This window comes from Pristis pectinata, chromosome 34 (genome assembly GCF_009764475.1).
Source record: "Pristis pectinata isolate sPriPec2 chromosome 34, sPriPec2.1.pri, whole genome shotgun sequence".
In the NCBI taxonomy this organism is placed as follows: Eukaryota; Metazoa; Chordata; class Chondrichthyes; order Rhinopristiformes; family Pristidae; genus Pristis; species Pristis pectinata.
Genome location: NC_067438.1, coordinates 4,827,515 through 4,845,104, shown reverse-complemented (window position 1 = coordinate 4,845,104; position 17,590 = coordinate 4,827,515). Strand labels below are relative to the sequence as shown.

Below are 17,590 nucleotides of genomic sequence, written 5' to 3'. Positions count from 1 at the left end.
TCAGTATCAGGTCAGTGAAATAAGCCCAACAATTTAATACTCCCACCCACCCCCCAAAATTTTCTCCTTTTGAAGATTGAGATTAATCTCATCTCTGGAGATTCCTGGAAGGTTGATTCCTGGGAGAAAAGTCTAAATCTTCCCAACTTGGACCCCAAGTAAACAAGTCCCTTCCAGACCAGTCTGGATCTTCCCCTCCTCCCAATTCAGAGGAAACAGTCCGAGAGAAGCAGCTTACCTAAAGTGGCGTTCCCGGAGTAACACAGCTCATTGGCATCACAGGTTGCCTTGTTGATGCACAGAGATGGACTTAGGGCACACTGAAAGCACTTCAGGCTAGTACCTACAGTGTCAGGGAAATAAACAAAAATTAAGATTAGTAGCTGAAGACGATTTTCATAATTAAAAACTGATTGGAAAAGACTGCACAATGTCAATATTCAGTGCCATAAATTTACACTAATCAAGACTCGCTTTAACTTTTAACGAGCCTCAGCTTTTCCCTGTCTAGATTCCAGGTGGTTTGGGAGCACCAGCCACCTTAGAAGGCCATGGGCAGATTTCCTTTTGCAAGCAGCATGGAGTCATTTCCTACATATGTTGTCAGTCTTGTAGCAATTTCAACTTCAAAATCCATTGCCTCAATCTCAAACTGTTAGGCATAAAACAGAACTCTTTCGTTTAGAGTAGAGAGAAGGCGGGGGGGGGGGGGGGGGGGGGGGGGGTGGGAAAGAAACAGGCGTCAGGGAACCTACTGACTCTCTGGCAGAGGAAAAGGACGGCAGATATGGAATCTAGGTGAAAAACACGACGATGCTGGAGGAACTCAGCAGGCCAGGCAACATCCGTGGAGAAAGGCAGGCAGTCAACATTTCGGGTCAGGATCTCTCCGGCAGAGTCAGGTTATACACTGGTGCCACCAATAGTTAAAACATCAAGGCCAAACGACACATGTATGTAGGCAGGAAAAACATTCCATGGTGCTGGTCCAAACAGATTATGGAAATTCTCTGGCATCCCAAGGACAATATTTATCACACCACCCTCCCACCTCACCCCCAAATTCAATCATCCACCCTCAGCTCTTTACTCTCTCTGGGCACAAATTGGCTGCTTCAACTTCACACAAGAATTAAAGCCCCAGTGAAGGGTTCCTGTCAGTTGCTGCCAGGAGCAAGCTTTTCTTTAATGCAAAACCATTGCTCCAAAGCAGTGGATCCCCACTTGCAGCCTGTGACCCCTCAGGCCAACACCAACAGTCACAGGGCATCTGTGGAGGGCTTTAAATAAGAAATGATTATATAAAAAGTGTACTTGGGACATTAGCTATGACCAGGGGCTACACCTCTTCTCCCCCAACCATTTTCACCCCCCTCCTGGTTCCATCCTCCCTAATGGTTCCCACGATCTCCTTCCTTACTGATCAGATTCCAGCACTGGTCACCAGTGTGTCCCTGCTTATCACCCTCCACCTTCACCCCCCCCCCCCCCCCCCCCCCCACCCATCTGCCTTTACCCCTCAACTCCACTCCTGTTTCTCCACCAGTACCACTCCCCCACCCCCATCTCCTCTGTTCCCCCACCCCAATCTGGATCAAGCATCATTCACCCCTGCTCAGTCCACCCCTCCCATCGGGCAGAAGATACAAAAGCTCGAGAGCACAAACTACTGGACTCGAGGACGGCTTCCGACCCAGTGATCAAACTCTTGAACAGACCTCTCAAACCGCTAAAAGACGAACTCGTGATCTTCCAAGGTGTGGCCCTTGCACCTTCTCTCTGTAACTGCAACACTATATTCTGCGCTGTTTTTCTCTTACTGTCTCGATGTACTTATGTATGGCGTGCTCTGGCTGGCTGGCACATGAAAAGCTTTTCATGCATGTGACAATAAGTCAGCCTGTCTCACCCCTCCTTATACTGAACTTTGTTTTTTGTTCTAATTGTGTTTGTACTTGTAAAGATTTGTTTACTTTGTCTCTGTGAATGCTGCTTATATGATGCTATGTACCTGTGATGCTGCTGCAAGCAAGTTTTTCATTGCACCTGCACATACATGTACTTGTGCACATGACAATAGACTTTGACTGTCTTTCCCTTCTCCTCTCAGTCCTGAAGCAGTCTCCACCCAAAACATCAACAGTTCCTTTCCACCATAGAACCATACAGCACAAAACATGCCCTTCGGCCCACCATGTCGTGCCATCCATCAGACCACCCTCACACTACCTAACCCCTTCCTCCCACATATCCCTCTATCTCACGTTCCTCCATATGCCTATCCAACAAGCTCTTGAACCTGTTCAATGTATCTGCCTCCACCACCACCCCAGGCAGTGCATTCCATGCACCAACCACTCTTTGGGTGAAAAACCTCCCTCTGACATCTCCCCTGAACCTCCCACCCATAACCTTAAAGCCATGACCTCTCATCTTGAGCATTGGTGCCCTGGGAAGGAGGCGCTGACTGTCTACTCTATCTATTCCTCTCAATATTTTATATACCTCCGTCATGTCTCCTCTCATCCTCCTCCTTTCCAGTGAATAAAGTCCTAGCACCTTAAGCCTCTCCTCATATTCAATACTCTCCAATCCAGGCAGCATCCTGGTAAATCTCCTCTGCACCCTCTCCAACACCTCCACATCCTTCCTATAATGAGGCGACCAGAACTGAACACAGTACTCTAAGTGTGGCCTAACTAGAGTTTTGTAAAGCTGCATCATAACCTTGCGGCTCTTAAACTCAATCCCGCGACTTATGAAAGCCAACATCCCATTGGCCTTCTTAACTGCTCTTTCCACCTGTGAGGCAACTTTCAACGAACTGTGAATATGAACCCCCAGATCCCTCTGCTCCTCCACACTGCCAAGTACCTTGTCGTTTACCCTGTACTCTGCCCTGGAGTTTGTCCTTCCAAAGTGTACCACTTCACACTTCTCCGGATTGAACTCCATCTGCCACTTGTCAGCCCAGCTCTGCATCCTATCAATATCCCTCTGTAAGCTTCAACAGCCCTCCACACTATCCACAACACCGCCTATCTTAGTGTCATCCGCAAACTTACTAACCCAGCCCTCCACCCCCTCATCCAAGTCATCTATAAATATCACAAAAAGTAGAGGTCCCAGAACCAATCCCTGCGGGACACCACTAGTCACTGCCTTCCAATCCGAGGGCACTCCCTCCACCACAACCCTCTGCTTTCTACATGCAAGCCAATTCCTAATCCACACAGCCAAGCTTCCTTGGATCCCTCGGCCTCTGACCTTCTGAAGAAGCCTACCATGAGGAACCTTATCAAATGCCTTACTAAAATCCATGTAAACCACATCCACCGCACTGCCCTCATCAATCTTCCTGGTCACCTCCTCAAAGAACTCTATCAGGCTTGTGAGGCAAGATCTTCCCTTCACAAAGCCACTACCCCCACAGATGCTGCTCGACCCACTGAGTTCCTCTAGCATTAACATTCCAGAAAAACTTGGAACAACTACACTGCACAAGGCCTGGTTTGATTCAAGTTTATCCAAAACGTTAAAGGTTCCACTATCATTTCAAAAAAAAAGCAGTCACCAGAGTAAAAAGGAGAAATATTTAACCTCTTCCCTTGACATTTGTAATTAGTTGTTAACAGTGCACAGAGGTTTTGCTCTCTCCCTCAAGGCCCATTACTTTATGTCGCTTCTTAGCTGGGATAGAAAGGATCAGGATTCTCAAAGCATCCTCTCCCAACAAGAACACCAAAGGGGGAAAGGAGGGAGAACCCCCAACCAGAGGTCGGCCCAGGGTGGTGTACACCACAAGTCCCCAGAAACAAGCACAGTGTCATGGATATCTTTGGAACAGCTCCACTATCCAATCACAGCTGGCATTCATGATCACAAGCCACCTCCCAACTGATAGACAATAGTACAGCAACTGTCAGCCCACGATGTTGTGCCAAACTAATTAAGCCAATGACACCTTATCCCTTCTGCCTGCACATGGTCCATATCCCTCCATTCCCTGCACGTTCATGAGCCTAAGAGCCACTTAAATGCCTCTATTGTAGCTGCCTCCACCGCTGGAAGCACATTCCAGGCACCCAACCACTCTTTAAAAGGGCAGCACAGTAGCATAGTGGTTAGCATGACACTATCACAGCACCAGTGATTGTGGTTCAATTCCCATTGCCGTCTGTAAGGAGTTTGTAGGTTCTCCCGGCGTCTGTGTGGGTTTCCTCCAAGTGCTCCGGTTTCCTCCCACATCCAAAGACATACAGGTAGGTTAACGTGGGCGGTGCAGACTCATCGGGCTGGAAGGGCCTGTTAATGTGCTGTAAAAGTTTTTAAAAAAGAACACCTGCCCCACTCATCTCCTTTGAACTTACCCCCTCTCACTTCAAATGCATGCCTTCAGTATCAGACATTTCAATCCTGGGACAAAAAGATACTGTCTGTCTATAGCTCTCATTTTATAAACTATCAGGTCTCCCCTCAGCCTCCGTCACTCCAGAGTAAACAACCCAAGTTTGTCCAACCTCTCCTTATAGCTCATGCCCTCTAATCCAGGCAGCATCCTGTTAAGCCTCTTCTGCACCCTCTCCAAAGCCTCCACATCCTTCCTGTGATGGGGCGACCAGAACTGAATGCAATACTCCCCATGCAGCCTCACCAGAGCTTTATAAAGCTGAAGCACGACTTCCCGACTTGAACTCAATGCCTCAACTAAAGGCAAGTACGCCATCTGCCTTCTTTACCACCTTGTCGACTTGTGCAGCCACTTTCAGGGAGCTATGGACTTGGACCCCAAACAGCACCCCCCAGTACATCTCTTCAAAAGGAAGGAAAAAAAAAGTTGCTGGAAACACTCAGCAGGTCAGGCAGCACCTGTGGAGAATGAAAGTTGACGCTCTGGATGTCAGACCCTTCATCAGAACTGGGAAAGGGAGGCTAAAAAGTGGTTTTCAGCAGCAGGGAAGACGGATGGGGGAAAAAAAAAATACCTCTGATGGGTTAATTGGGGAGTAGTTACAACCCATTCTGAAATGTTCACACAGAGTCAGAGACATACAGCATGGACACAGGCACTTCAGCCTGGTGAGTCTGCGCAGATCAAACACCCATTACGTCCACAAGTCAAAAGCCACTCTCTTCAAGGAGCGGTGGATGACGTAGCCTCTTAAAAGAGCATGGATGGGAAGCATTCACAAACTGTGGCTGACCTTGTTTCCAGTCACTAGCACATCTTTGCCACAAGTTCATTTACAGGTGGGCATTTCTTGCCCATCCTTATTTGCTCCTGATTGTTGGGGGGGGTGGGCAGGCAGGTCCATTTCTTCCTCACTAATGTCCAGTTCTCCCACCCACCCCCCCCCCCAAAAAAAAAAGTGGATGCAGGAAAAATAGAAATCAAAACAGAAAGTGCTGGAAACAGCTTATCAGGTGACACTGTGGAAAGATCAACTATCAATGTTTCAGCTCAAATTTCCGTTGGGACTGTGACAGAAATGTTAACCGTTTCTCTCCCCTCAGATCCTGCACAACACTTTCACCATGTAGTTTTCACTTGGCAGTTTCACAATCAAGTGTAACCACTTCTGTGTGCAAATTCTATGTTCTCACTACTCAAATCACAAAACTTCAAATTTAGAGCGAATGTTGCTCTGTTTGACTCCTTCATGGGTGCAAGTAGGTAGGTATTTTACCAACAATTGGACAGAGCTGTGAAGCCACTGGCTTTATTAGATGCACCATAGAAAGCATCTTGTCTGGATGCATCACAGCTTGGTGAGGTAACTACTCCACCCAAGATGGCATGAAATGGCAGAGAGTTGTGGACACAGCCCAGTCCTCCTTGCAAACCAGCTTCCCCTCCGTTGAATCTTCCTACACTTGCTGCTATCTCAGGAAAATGGCCAACATAATCAAGGACCCCTCCCACCTACATCTTCTCTGCCCTCCCACCCATCAGGCAAAAGATACAAAAGCTTGAGACCATGCACCATCAGGCAAGGACAGCTTCTATCCCACTATTACAAGACTCTTGAACAGATCTCCTGTGATAAAGTTGGACTCGATCTCTCAATTGATTTTATGGGCCTTGCATCTCATTGTCTACCTGCACTGTAACACTATATTCTGCATTCTGTTATTGTTTTTCCCTTTTGTACTACCTTGATGTACTTGTGTATGGAATGATCTGTATTGATGGCATGCAAAACGAAGCTTTTCACTGCATCTTGATACACATGACAATAATAAACTAATTAGAACTGCTGTGTTAGAAGGCATAGGATATTTAATACAAGCTACAAGATGCCAGGATTTTGTAAACCCTCTACCCTTTGACCCTCTATGGAACCGTGGGCATGACAACAACCCACTAGGCCTTAACACTGAGGGAAAACAAAACTGGAAGTGGTCAGGAGGTCAGGCCGCTTCTGTGGGCAGAGAAGCGGTTAACGCTTCCAGATTGAAGACACTTCCAGATTGAAGACCCTTCATCATAGTCAGTCTCAATATTGAATTCTACAGATTTCAGGTAACTGCATCAGTCACCTCTCTGATACACTAGCCCAGCTTGTTTCTCCTCCCACCCCATTTGAGAGTGGGGATCATGCCCAGGCTGACCTGCCAGGAACATCCTCCTTGCTCTGCATTTTGCAACTCCCATTTCCTCTTGTCTACATTCTCAATCTCTAACTGCTCCCATTTGCTCATTGGCCAGTTAACCCATTCACAGCTCATTCTCATGGTCATCCTGATTTTACCCAATTATAGAGACTCTTTCCTCTCCCCCACCCCCCCCAACCGCCAACTAAACATCCTCTTCGCCATTCTCTTGCACTGTCAACCTGAAATATTAACCATTTCTCTCCCCACATCTATACAGGCTGAGTATTTCCAGCTTTCATTTTAGATTTCCAGCCAACTGCAGTTTTTAAATGATTTATTTATAATCTTATCAGACCTTTTCAAGAACAGTTCCATTAATTCATGGGAGCTAGACATCACTGACAAATTCCGCAGTTACTGCCCAACCCCAACTGCCCCCTAATGTTATGGTGGGCCGCCACATTGTAGTTCTTCTGGTGAAGCTGCTCCTGATCCATTTAGGTTTGTCATTCTGGGTCTTGGACCCAGTGACAATGAAGGAATCCATCAGCCATGGGTCTGATCCCATTTCGCATCTGAGAGAGAAACAAACTCCAACTTGTTCACTGTTTAATGCTTCAGAAAACACCCTCCCACCCCAATTCCCAAAAGGCAGGGTTGGGCGGTGGGAATAAGGCCAACCCAACCAGCACATTTAAAACACTGTGGCATCGTGTAGCTGGCATTAAAAAGCCCACACCATCTACAGCAATAGCTCACAATCCTTCTCAATGACTTTCAGGTCAGGTTGAGTTTATTGTCATTTGCACAGGTACGGTGAGGTACAGGTGCAATGTAAAACTTGCCTGCAGCATCACAGGCATTTAGGTTCAGACAACACAGTATAAAGTATACATAAAATTATAGCATACAGTGAAGACTGCAAAAAAAAAACTGTAAAAGAAAGGCACAATCAAAGGCTAGTCCATGGTGGTGCAAGAGATGGTCCACAGCGTCCCATTCTCCTCACCACCTACCCCCCCCCACCCTAAAACACTTTTGGGGGTGGGGTGTGGTTGTTGCACTTCAAACTCCTGATGTAATCACAGGCCACTCTTCCAAAGGAGTGCTATTTATTCTGTGAACTTCCAACTGAATTACCTCATTATTAAAAGCCCTGTCAAATCTTTGGCAGGAGCCGCCACCCAATCTTGGAGGGGAACCACCCATCCTACAGGTCCCGTTGCACTGCAATGCCAATTGACCACCCCGTCAGATGTTCACAGGAACTTCCCCTCCAGTTACCCTTCTTGCCACTGGCCCCATCCCTACTTTGAAACGTTGCACAGTGTAGGTACAAGGCCGAGAGTGCTGTGGGAGCTGCTGAGCATCTCCAGGTCAATAAAATGGCAGCAACACCCCTAACCTCAGCTTCTATCCTGCTGTTATCAGACTCTTGAATGGACCTTTCCACACGCTGAAGGATGAACTCCTGATCTCCCAATCTATATCACTGCGGCCCTTGAACGTCATCTACCTGCACTCTAACTGTAACACTATATTCTGTATTCATTTTTTAAAACCACCTCTAATTATGTTTGGCATGATCTGTCCAGATGTTCCACAAAACAAAAGCTTTTCACCGTATTGTGGTACATGTACCAATAATAAACCAATGCCAATAATTCAGAGAAGCATTCGTTTTGAAAAGGCTTTGATAAATTTGATCTCCTGTCAGAGCCCTACTACACAAACAGGCCTTTTGGCCCATCATGCTTATGCTGACCATCAAGCACTCATCTACACTCATCCCATTTACCAGCACTTGACCCACTGCCTTTAGGATTCCAGCACTTGCCAGGTTACTTTTAAGTGCTGTGAAGAGTCTCTGCCTCCACCACCTCCTCAGGCAGTGCGTTCCAGATTCCAGCCAGCCCCCACCCCCCTGAGAAAGAAACTCTCCCTTTGATCCCCTCTCACCCTAACTGTACGCTTGTCAGCTTTGGACACTGCTGCTGTGGGTCAAAAAACATTTTGGGTAGAAGATACAAAAGCCTGAAAGCACGTACCACCAGGCTCGAGGACAACTTCTATCCCTCTGTTATAAGACTATCGAACAGTCCCCTGGTACGACAAGATGAACTTGTGACACAATATACCTCATTGTGGCCTTGTACCCGATTGTCTACCTGCACTGCACCTCCTCTAACTATATACTGCATTGCTATCGATTTCCCTTGCACTACCTCAATGATGTAATGAAATGACCTTTATGCATAGCATGCAAAACAGTTTTTCACTGCACCTGACAATAAATTAATTTAAATTTACCATTCTCAATTTCACACAACCTTTTCAGCTCACCCCCTCTCTCCAAGCGAAACAATCCCTGCCTATGAAACATCTAAACCATGGGGAGCATTTTTTGTGGGGGTGGGGCGGTTACTTAAATTTAAGAGACAATTACAAAAAAGTTGAATTAGCCAAAACTTGTACACCACACCCATTTTTTCCCCTCTGCTAGTTTATCAATACCTAAGGAAACAGCAAGAAGTAGGGCACGATATCATTTCCACTGCAGAAAGTGATTCAGCTTATTGTCCCAGAGGCACATTTTGACAAGGCTACACATTTTATTTCACACCACTGAAAAAATCCTTCCCACTGTTAATCTAGCTTCCCTTTCCAAAGTTACTGTCACCGTTTCAGACTCAAATACAAAGCCAGTTAATTAAAACCACAGATACTGGAAAATAAAAACACAAAAGGTTGGAAAAACTCAGCAGGTTGGGCAGTGTCTGTGGAGAGGGAAAGCAAGTTAATGTTTGAAGTCCAGCTCCGATAAAGGGTCCTGGACCTCAAATATTAACCATTTCTTACTCAGGTCAGGCAGCACCTAGACGTCTCTCTCCCCTCCCACCTCGGCTCCTGTGAGCCATTGGGGATGGTGGGGGTTTAAAGACCCTTTGACAGAGCTGGACCCAAAACATTAGGGTCCAGCTTTTCTCTCCACAGATGCCGCCTGACCTGCTGTGTTCCCTGCAGTCATTGTTATTCCCAATTCTTAGTCAATTCCAGCGACAGAGGCCACACCCGAGAACAAATAAAAGGCTTGCACTACAAAGTCTTTCTGGAATAAAAGGAAATCCCACCACTAGGACTGGGGTCATCGGCTGGTTGAGGGAGGGAAGAACGTTGGCCAAGATACCAGGCACTTCCTTCCCTCCGTCTACCATAGAACTTAATACGTCAGGAGAAGTCACCTTGGTTCAATGTCCGACAAACAACTCTCCACAATGCGGCCCTCACTTAGCGCATGGAAACTTTAATAATCCAGCACACAATTGTTTGGAAATCCTGATGGTCCGATGGGTGTCTCACTCTTTAGTCTGGAATGTGGGCTGGGGCTTCAGAGTGTGGCTGGAGCCTGGAACACAAGTAGGTTTGTGGCCAGAGCTCTTGTATACATGTCCCACTTTAAACTCTCTAGAAAGTTCGTTATTCTAGTGTGTAATGCATGAAAAAAAGTGTAATCAAAGAGCATTGGGGAATAAATAACATTCAATAGCCTGGAAATCTAGCACCAAAATCCAGAAGGTGCCGGATAATTGGAATTTTACTGGACGACACTGGGGTGTGTCAGTCAGGAGTAAATGACTCATACTCACATGCCAGGGGCGGAGGGGGCTCAAGGGGAGCACAAGGTACAACAATAGTTTGCTTAACAAATCGTTGGTGGGGCAGGATGGAAAACAAAATATCTAACCTACTTTAGTTAGGTTAAAGCATTTTAAAAACCTCCAAGTACTATTTCTACTGTCGATTTGTCTTTGATGGATGTGCCTTCATGCACTATTTAATATCCCGTTTTAGATCAGACTGCTTTCAAATAAATATTTTGTTTTAATGTCTGTGTTGAAAGGTGAAAGAAAGACGTCGTTCCCCAGGTTGTATGTAGTAGCAAAGTAGATGGACGCTTTTCCCCTGCCCCCAACTACACCCGCCGCAAGTCCTGTACTGCCCCCCTCCTCCACCCCACCCACACAGGCGCAGAAGTGGTCGTTTCTGGTCACTTGACTTCGCTGGTTCCAATCCAGCCCTGCCTCCAGGTCTCAACTTTGAAAAACAACTCCAAGCTACAAATCATCATTTTTTTTTAAAAAAACAGGAGTTCTTGGGCCTCAAGCAGCAAGAGCCTGAGAGACCCAACAGCTTTTTCACGCCTCATCTGATCGAGGAGTGGGATAGTAAATTTTCCTAGTTTGTTTTTAAAACGGGGTTGAACTTTAAACACTGCTTTTGGTTAGTTTGTTTGTTTTAAATAGTGAAAGAGTGTCCCATAACCGAAGTACTTTCAAAAACGATAGGATTTTTTAATACCCAGAATTGTAGAGGAAATACATTTTCAAGCATTTATTAAATTCTGAAATCTGACGCTCGCCAAGAATCAAATAGTGCTTTAAATAGTTCATAGTCAAAGACTATTTAGAGCGGTTCTTTATTACGAGTTTTTCCAACAGGGGAAAACAGTAACATCGCCTTTTAAAAAAAATAAAGTGTTGAATTACTGATTTTCATTCTCCCCTCCACAGGGGCAGATTTTTTAGTTAAACAGCAAAATCCCAACACGAAGTAATTTAGCTTGCAATAAAGAGACATCTAGGTTAAACAATAGAACATAGCTTCCAAAGTCAAATATGTACTGAAAGGCTTAAATATATCTTACCTGGAACAATAAGATAGGTAAGGAGTACTGCAAGAAATAACAGCTTCATTTTTGTCCTATTCCAGGGGAAATAAAGAGTAATTATATGATTGTTTACAAGATCCTTTCCTACCCCTCTCCTCAATAGGAACTGCTTCGTGAGTGTGTATCCAGTGTCTTTATATACACAGAGCAATTAACCCTTTCCTTTCTGCAAGGGTTTTGCTCAAGAACGCCCCTTGTAGCACACCCCTGATGCCAGATCTATAAGCTTAACCCGCTTTCTCTCGTTCAACGTCTGTCTTCGGATCCGCTGAACAATCCCAATATTTTGTTTGCTGCGTTTATGTCAGATTTCCACAACACTGTGTTAGCTGTTTTTCGCCTGAATCCAGAGCTGTGGAATTTGCAAACTTTTTTTTAAACCTCTCACTGGGGTTTTTGTTCAAACATCTTACCGTGTACTTGAGCAGCTGAACAAGACAGCTGTGTTTAATAAATTCCTTCCAGGACCCAGTGGGTTAACAGTAGGGCGGGTCCCCCATCTTCTGAGTCCTACGCCCCTTCCCCAGTTGATACAACTTCTTTAATGCTCGAGGAACTTGAATTTTTCATCGCGTTTTTCATCTAGATTCTAGCATCTGCAGTCCTTTATTTCTCTGATACAACTTATTTGTTTTGCAAAAGAAGAGTTTTAAGATTTTGCCCAAAAGGCAATTAGCACCAAGTCACAAAATGGTGAGAAGCACGGAACCTTTGGTATAAATGAGTCCTGCAATCTCTGAGCTGAGCCTTCCCAGCAGCTAAAATCCTCTGTCAATGTCGACGGTGGGTCTGCCTGGTTGGATCCCTTGAGCATGAATCTCCTGAACACTGTGAGGGGAGATGGGGAGGGGAGGGAGGATGGGGAGAAGAAGGGGAGGATGAGGATGAGGATGAGGGGGAGAGAGGGGGAGGGAGGGAGGGGGAGAGAGGGGGAGGGAGGGAGGGGGAGAGAGGGGGGGGGAGGGAGGGAGGGGGAGAGAGGGGGAGGGAGGGAGGGGGAGAGAGAGAGGGAGGGTGGGAGAGAGGGAGGGAGGGGGAGAGAGAGGGAGGGAGGGAGTGAGAGAGAGGGGGAGGGAGGGAGGGGGAGAGAGGGGGAGGGAGAGAGGGGGAGGGAGGGAGGGAGGGGGAGAGGGAGGGAGGGAGGGGGAGAGGGAGGGAGGGGGAGAGAGGGGGAGGGAGGGAGGGAGGGAGGGGAGAGAGGGGGAGGGAGGGAAGGAGGGGAGAGAGGGGGAGGGAGGGAAGGAGGGGAGAGAGGGGGAGGGAGGGAAGGAGGGGAGAGAGGGGGAGGGAGGGAAGGAGGGGAGAGAGGGGGAGGGAGGGAGGGGGAGAGAGGGGGAGGGAGGGAGGGGGAGGGAGGGGGAGGGAGGGAGGGGGAGAGAGGGGGAGGGAGGGAGGGGGAGGGAGGGGGAGGGAGGGAGGGGGAGAGAGGGGGAGGGAGGGAGGGGGAGAGAGGGGGAGGGAGGGAGGGGGAGAGAGGGGGATGGAGGGAGGGAGGGGGAGAGAGGGGGATGGAGGGAGGGGGAGGGAGGGGGAGGGAGGGGGGGAGGGGGGGAGGGAGAGGGAGGAGGGGGGGAGGGAGGAGGGGGGAGGGGGAGGAGGGGAGGAGGGGGAGGGGGGGGAGGGAGGAGGGGGGGAGAGGGAGGAGGGGGGGAGGGGGGGGAGGGAGGGAGGAGGGGGGAGGGGGAGGGGGGGGAGGGGGAGGGGGGGGGGAGGAGGGGGGGGAGGGGGAGGGAGGGAGGAGGGGGGGAGGGGGAGGGGGGGAGGGGGAGGGGGGGGAGGAGGGGGGGAGAGGGAGGGGGGGAGGGGGAGGGGGAGGGAGGAGGGGGGGAGAGGGAGGGGGGGAGGGGGAGGGGGAGGGAGGAGGGGGGGAGAGGGAGGGGGGGAGGGGGAGGAGGGGGGGAGAGGGAGGGAGGGAGGAGGGGGGAGAGGGAGGGGGGGAGGGGGAGGGGGAGGGAGGAGGGGGGGAGAGGGAGGGGGGGAGGGGGAGGGAGGGGGGGGTAGGGGGAGGGAGGGAGGAGGGGGGTAGGGGAGGGAGGGGGAGGGAGGGAGGGAGGGGGGACGACGGAGCTGGTAGACCCCCTACCCCACAGCACCAGCATCCCAGGTTCGATCCTAACCTTGGGTGATCTCTCTGTGGTGTCATACAGCATTGTAGTAGGCCCTTTGGCCCATCTTTTCCATGTCAACCAAGATTCAGAATCAGGTTTATTAGCATCTGAACTAGTCCCATTTGGCTCATTTCTCTCTGAACTTTTCCTATCCACCTACCTGTCCAAATATCTTTTAAATATTGTTATTGTACCTGCCTGAAACACTTCCCCGGCAGCTCGTTCCATATATGCACCACTCCCTGGGTGAAAAAGTTGTCGCTCAGGTCCCTATTAAATTCTTTCCCCTCTCACGTTAAACCTATGGCCTCTAGTTTTTGATTGCCCAACCCCAGGAAAAAGAATGTGCATTCACCCTATCTACACCCCTCATGGTTTTATACACCTCTGTACTGTCACTCCTCTGTCTCCTACGCTCCAAGGAATAAAGTCCTAACGTGCCCAACCCCTCCCTATAACTCAGGCCCTCGAGTCCCAGCAACATTCTTGTAAATCTCTTCTGCAGGCTTTAAAGCTTTATGGCATCTTTCCTAGAGCAGGTTGACCAAAACTGAACACGGTATTCCAAGTCTGGAGTATTGGAGTTTGCCTGTTCATAGAACATAGAACATTACAGCACAGTACAGGCCCTTCAGCCCACAATGTTGTGCCGACATTTTATCCTGCTCTAAGATCTATCTAACCCTTCCCTCCCACATAGCCCCCTATTTTTCTATTATTCATGTGTCTATCTAAGAGTCTCTTAAATGTCCCTAACGTATCTGCCCCCACAACCTCTGCAGGCTGTGCGTTCAATGCGCCCACCACTCTCTGTGTAAGAAAAACTTACCCCTGACATCCCCCTTATACCTTCTTCCAATCACCTTAAAATTATGTCCCCTCGTGTTAGCCAGTGTCACCCTGGGAAAAAGTCTCTGACTGTCCATTCAATCTATGCCTCTTATCATCTTGTACACCTCTATCAAGTCACCTCTCATCCTCCCCTCCAAAGAGAAAAGCCCTAGCTCGCTCAACCTGTCCTCATGAGACATGCTCTCCAATCCAGGTAGCATCCTGGTAAATCTCCTCTGCACCCTCTCTAAAGCTTCCATATCCTTCCTATAATGAGGTGACCAGAACTGAACACAATACTCCAAGAGTGGTCTGACCAGAGTTCTATAGAGCTGCAACTGTTCTCCCTGTGACCGCATGGGTTTCCCCCTCCCCGGGTGCTCTGGTTTCCTCCCACATCCCAAAATTGTGTGGGTCAGTAAGTTAGTTGGCTGGGCAGGGCTGTGCCATATGGATCAATGTATCTGGGTCCACACCATCCGGGCCATGCCATCTTCTCGCTGCTACCATTGGGCAGGAGGTACGGAAGTCTGAAGTCCCACACCACCAGGTTCAGGAACAGCTACTTCCCTTCAATCATTTAGTTCTTGAACCAACCGGCACAACCCTAATCACGACCTCAGTATAGTGACACTATGACCACTTTGCACTACAGTGGACAAGTTTTTCCCTGTTCTAATTGTGTTCTTTCTTGTATAATTGTGTATAATTCATGTTTTTCTTGTGAATGTTGTGTCTCTAATGCTATGTGCCTGTGTTGCTGCTGCAGGTAAGTTTTTCATTGCATCTGTACATACATGTACTAGTGCATCTGACAATAAACTCGATTTTATTGTAACCAAGCAAGACCATCAAGTTACGAATTTATGCCTGGAACCAGAAAAAATGGGTACATCAAGTACTTCACATTGGCATTCACTATGGAGAAGGTCAGGGAGGAGTATGCCTGATGGGACCTATCCCAGGTTATTGACGGAGGCAAGAGATGAGATCGCTGGGGCCTTGACAGAGATCTTTGTCTCCACTTTACACACAGGAGAGGTCCCAGGGGACTGGAGAATTCTGGGGTAGATATAGATGGGGTAGGTGGTCAGAGTCCTTTTCCTAGGATGGAAATGTCAGATACTGAGAGGGCATAGCTTTAAGGTGAGAGGGGCAAAATTTAAAGGAGAGTTACGACGCGCATTTTTTCACACAGAGGGTGGTGTGTGCCTGGAATGCGCTGACAGGCGAAGTGGTGGAAGCGGATGTGATTGCAACGCGTAAGAGGCATTTAGACAGGTGCATGAACAGGCAGGGAATGGAGGGATATCGACCATGTGCAGGTAGATGGGATTAGTTTCGATTGGCATCATAGTTAGCACAGACATGGTGTAATGTTCTATGTACAGGCAACATTATCTCATGTGTTGAGGCAGAAAAAATAAGAACTAAAATAAATTAGGGTTTTCTCCAACATCACAGCCAGGATCTAATTTTTGATGTAATATAGTGAAGTAAGAATGGTTTGGCTATCAATTGAAATAACATCAAATAGACCAAAAAATCTGCTGGTCTGGCACCAACAACATCCCGAATATTCAGGATTATTGGAGTGTCAACAAATCCATCCATGTTTGATTTGAATAAACTCAATGACTTATCACAGGCCTTGATGTGGGCAAGAGAATTCCAAGGTTTTACCACCAACTTCATTAGGAAATTTCCGCTTCCTTGAAATGAATGCGTCCTTGGAAAACGTGTCATGCAGCGAAATTTTGTGAATCGAGAAGGCGGGGTGAAAAGTATCATGGGCATTTTGGTTCATTGTGTTCCCACATACAGAGAGTGGTGTGCTATTCGTTGGAGTAAGAAATGGCTTTGTAAAGCGAACGCACGGACCCCAAAGTGTGAGGGGAGCCACAGCGAAAATTCGTAAATCTAACACACTTTGCCACACTTCAGAAAAGGTGGGGTAGCGATGGAGAGAGGCAGAAGAGATTCACCAGGATTTTGCCTGGAATGGAGGGGAGGTTGGACAGAGGAGGCTGTGGGGTGATGTCATAGAGGTTTATGAAATTATGAGAGGCATAGATAGGATGGATAGTTAATGTCTTTTTCCAAGAGTAGGGGAGAGTAGAACTAGAGGGCATGGGTTTAAAATGAGAGGGGAGAAACTTAAAGGAGATGTGAGGGGTAGGTTTTTCCACACAGAGGGTGGTGAACATCTGGGATGAGCTGCCCGAGGAGGTGGCAGAGGCAGATACAATTGCAACACTTAAAGGTCATTTGGACAGGTAGTTGGATAGGAAAGGTGTAGAGGGATATTGGCTCAATGCAGGCAAATGGCATTAATGTAGATAGGTATCACAGTCAGCATGGAGCTGGACCGAGAGGTCCTGTTTAGAGTCCTAGAGTCACGCAGTACAGAAACAGGCTCTTCGGCCCAATTCGTCCATGCCGACCAAGATGCCCATCGAAGCTCGTTCCCATTTGCCCTTGTTTGGCCGCTATCCTTCTCAACCCTTCCTATCCATGTACCTGTCCAAGTGTCTTTTAAATGCTGTCATTGTACCTGCCTCAACCACTTTCCCTGGTGGCTCGTTCCATCTACTCACCACCCTCTGTGTGAAGAAGTTGCCTGTCAGGTCCCTCTTAAATCTCTCCCCTCTCACCTTAAACCTTTGCCTTCTAGTTTTTGATTGCCCAGCCCTGGGAAAAAGACTGTGTGCATTCACCCTATCTGTGCCCCTCATGGTTTTATACGCCTCTAAAAGGTCACCCCTCTGTCTCCTACGCTCCAAGGAATAAAGTCCTAACGTGCCCAACCCCTCCCTATAACTCAGGCCCTGGAGTCCTGGCAATATTCCCATAAATCTTTCTAGCTTAATGACATCAGGGTAACCAAGAATGTCCAGGTGCAGCCTCACCAAACGTCTTGCACAACTGCATCATAACATCCCAACTCTTATACTCTGTGCCCTGATTGATGAAGGTCAGCATGTCAAACACCCTCTTCACCACCCTGTCTACCTATGATGGAGGTGTCAGTGAACTATGTTCTTGAACTCCTTGGTCCCTCTGTTCTATAACACTCCTCAGGGCCCAACCACTCACTATACGTTTCTGTGAAACACTCATAAACCAAGGACGAGTTGTACTCCTGTTCAGATTGAAGTCTCTGGGGTTGGGTTTTAATTTTACCTGCAAGGCCTTGTGACCAAATATTTGGGAAACAAAGTAGGTTTCAATCAGATCTTAAAGAATGAAGGAAGGGTAGTGAAATTCTGGGATTTGTTTCCAGAGCCCGGGGCGCAGGCAGCAGACAATGGACTGAATTCAGCCA

The 17,590-nt window shown here is 47.9% G+C and overlaps 1 protein-coding gene across 2 annotated transcripts in view; it reads right to left on the bottom strand.

Moving 5' to 3' along the window:
- The window catches only part of LOC127586098 (sperm acrosome membrane-associated protein 4-like), an 82,374-nt gene extending 70,776 nt beyond the window's left edge, over nt 1-11,598 (bottom strand). Inside the window, exons 1-2 of one of the 2 annotated variants that reach the window (XM_052043914.1) lie at nt 11,303-11,469; nt 239-343 (exon numbers count right to left, since the gene is read on the bottom strand). In XM_052043914.1, coding sequence (XP_051899874.1) covers nt 239-343; nt 11,303-11,351 — 154 coding nt within the window. In that variant the 5' untranslated portion in view covers nt 11,352-11,469. Of the gene's footprint in view, nt 1-238; nt 344-11,302 lie in introns of both variants that reach the window. The other variant, XM_052043915.1, reaches the window with a different exon arrangement.
- Nucleotides 11,599-17,590: the final 5,992 nt, after the last annotated feature.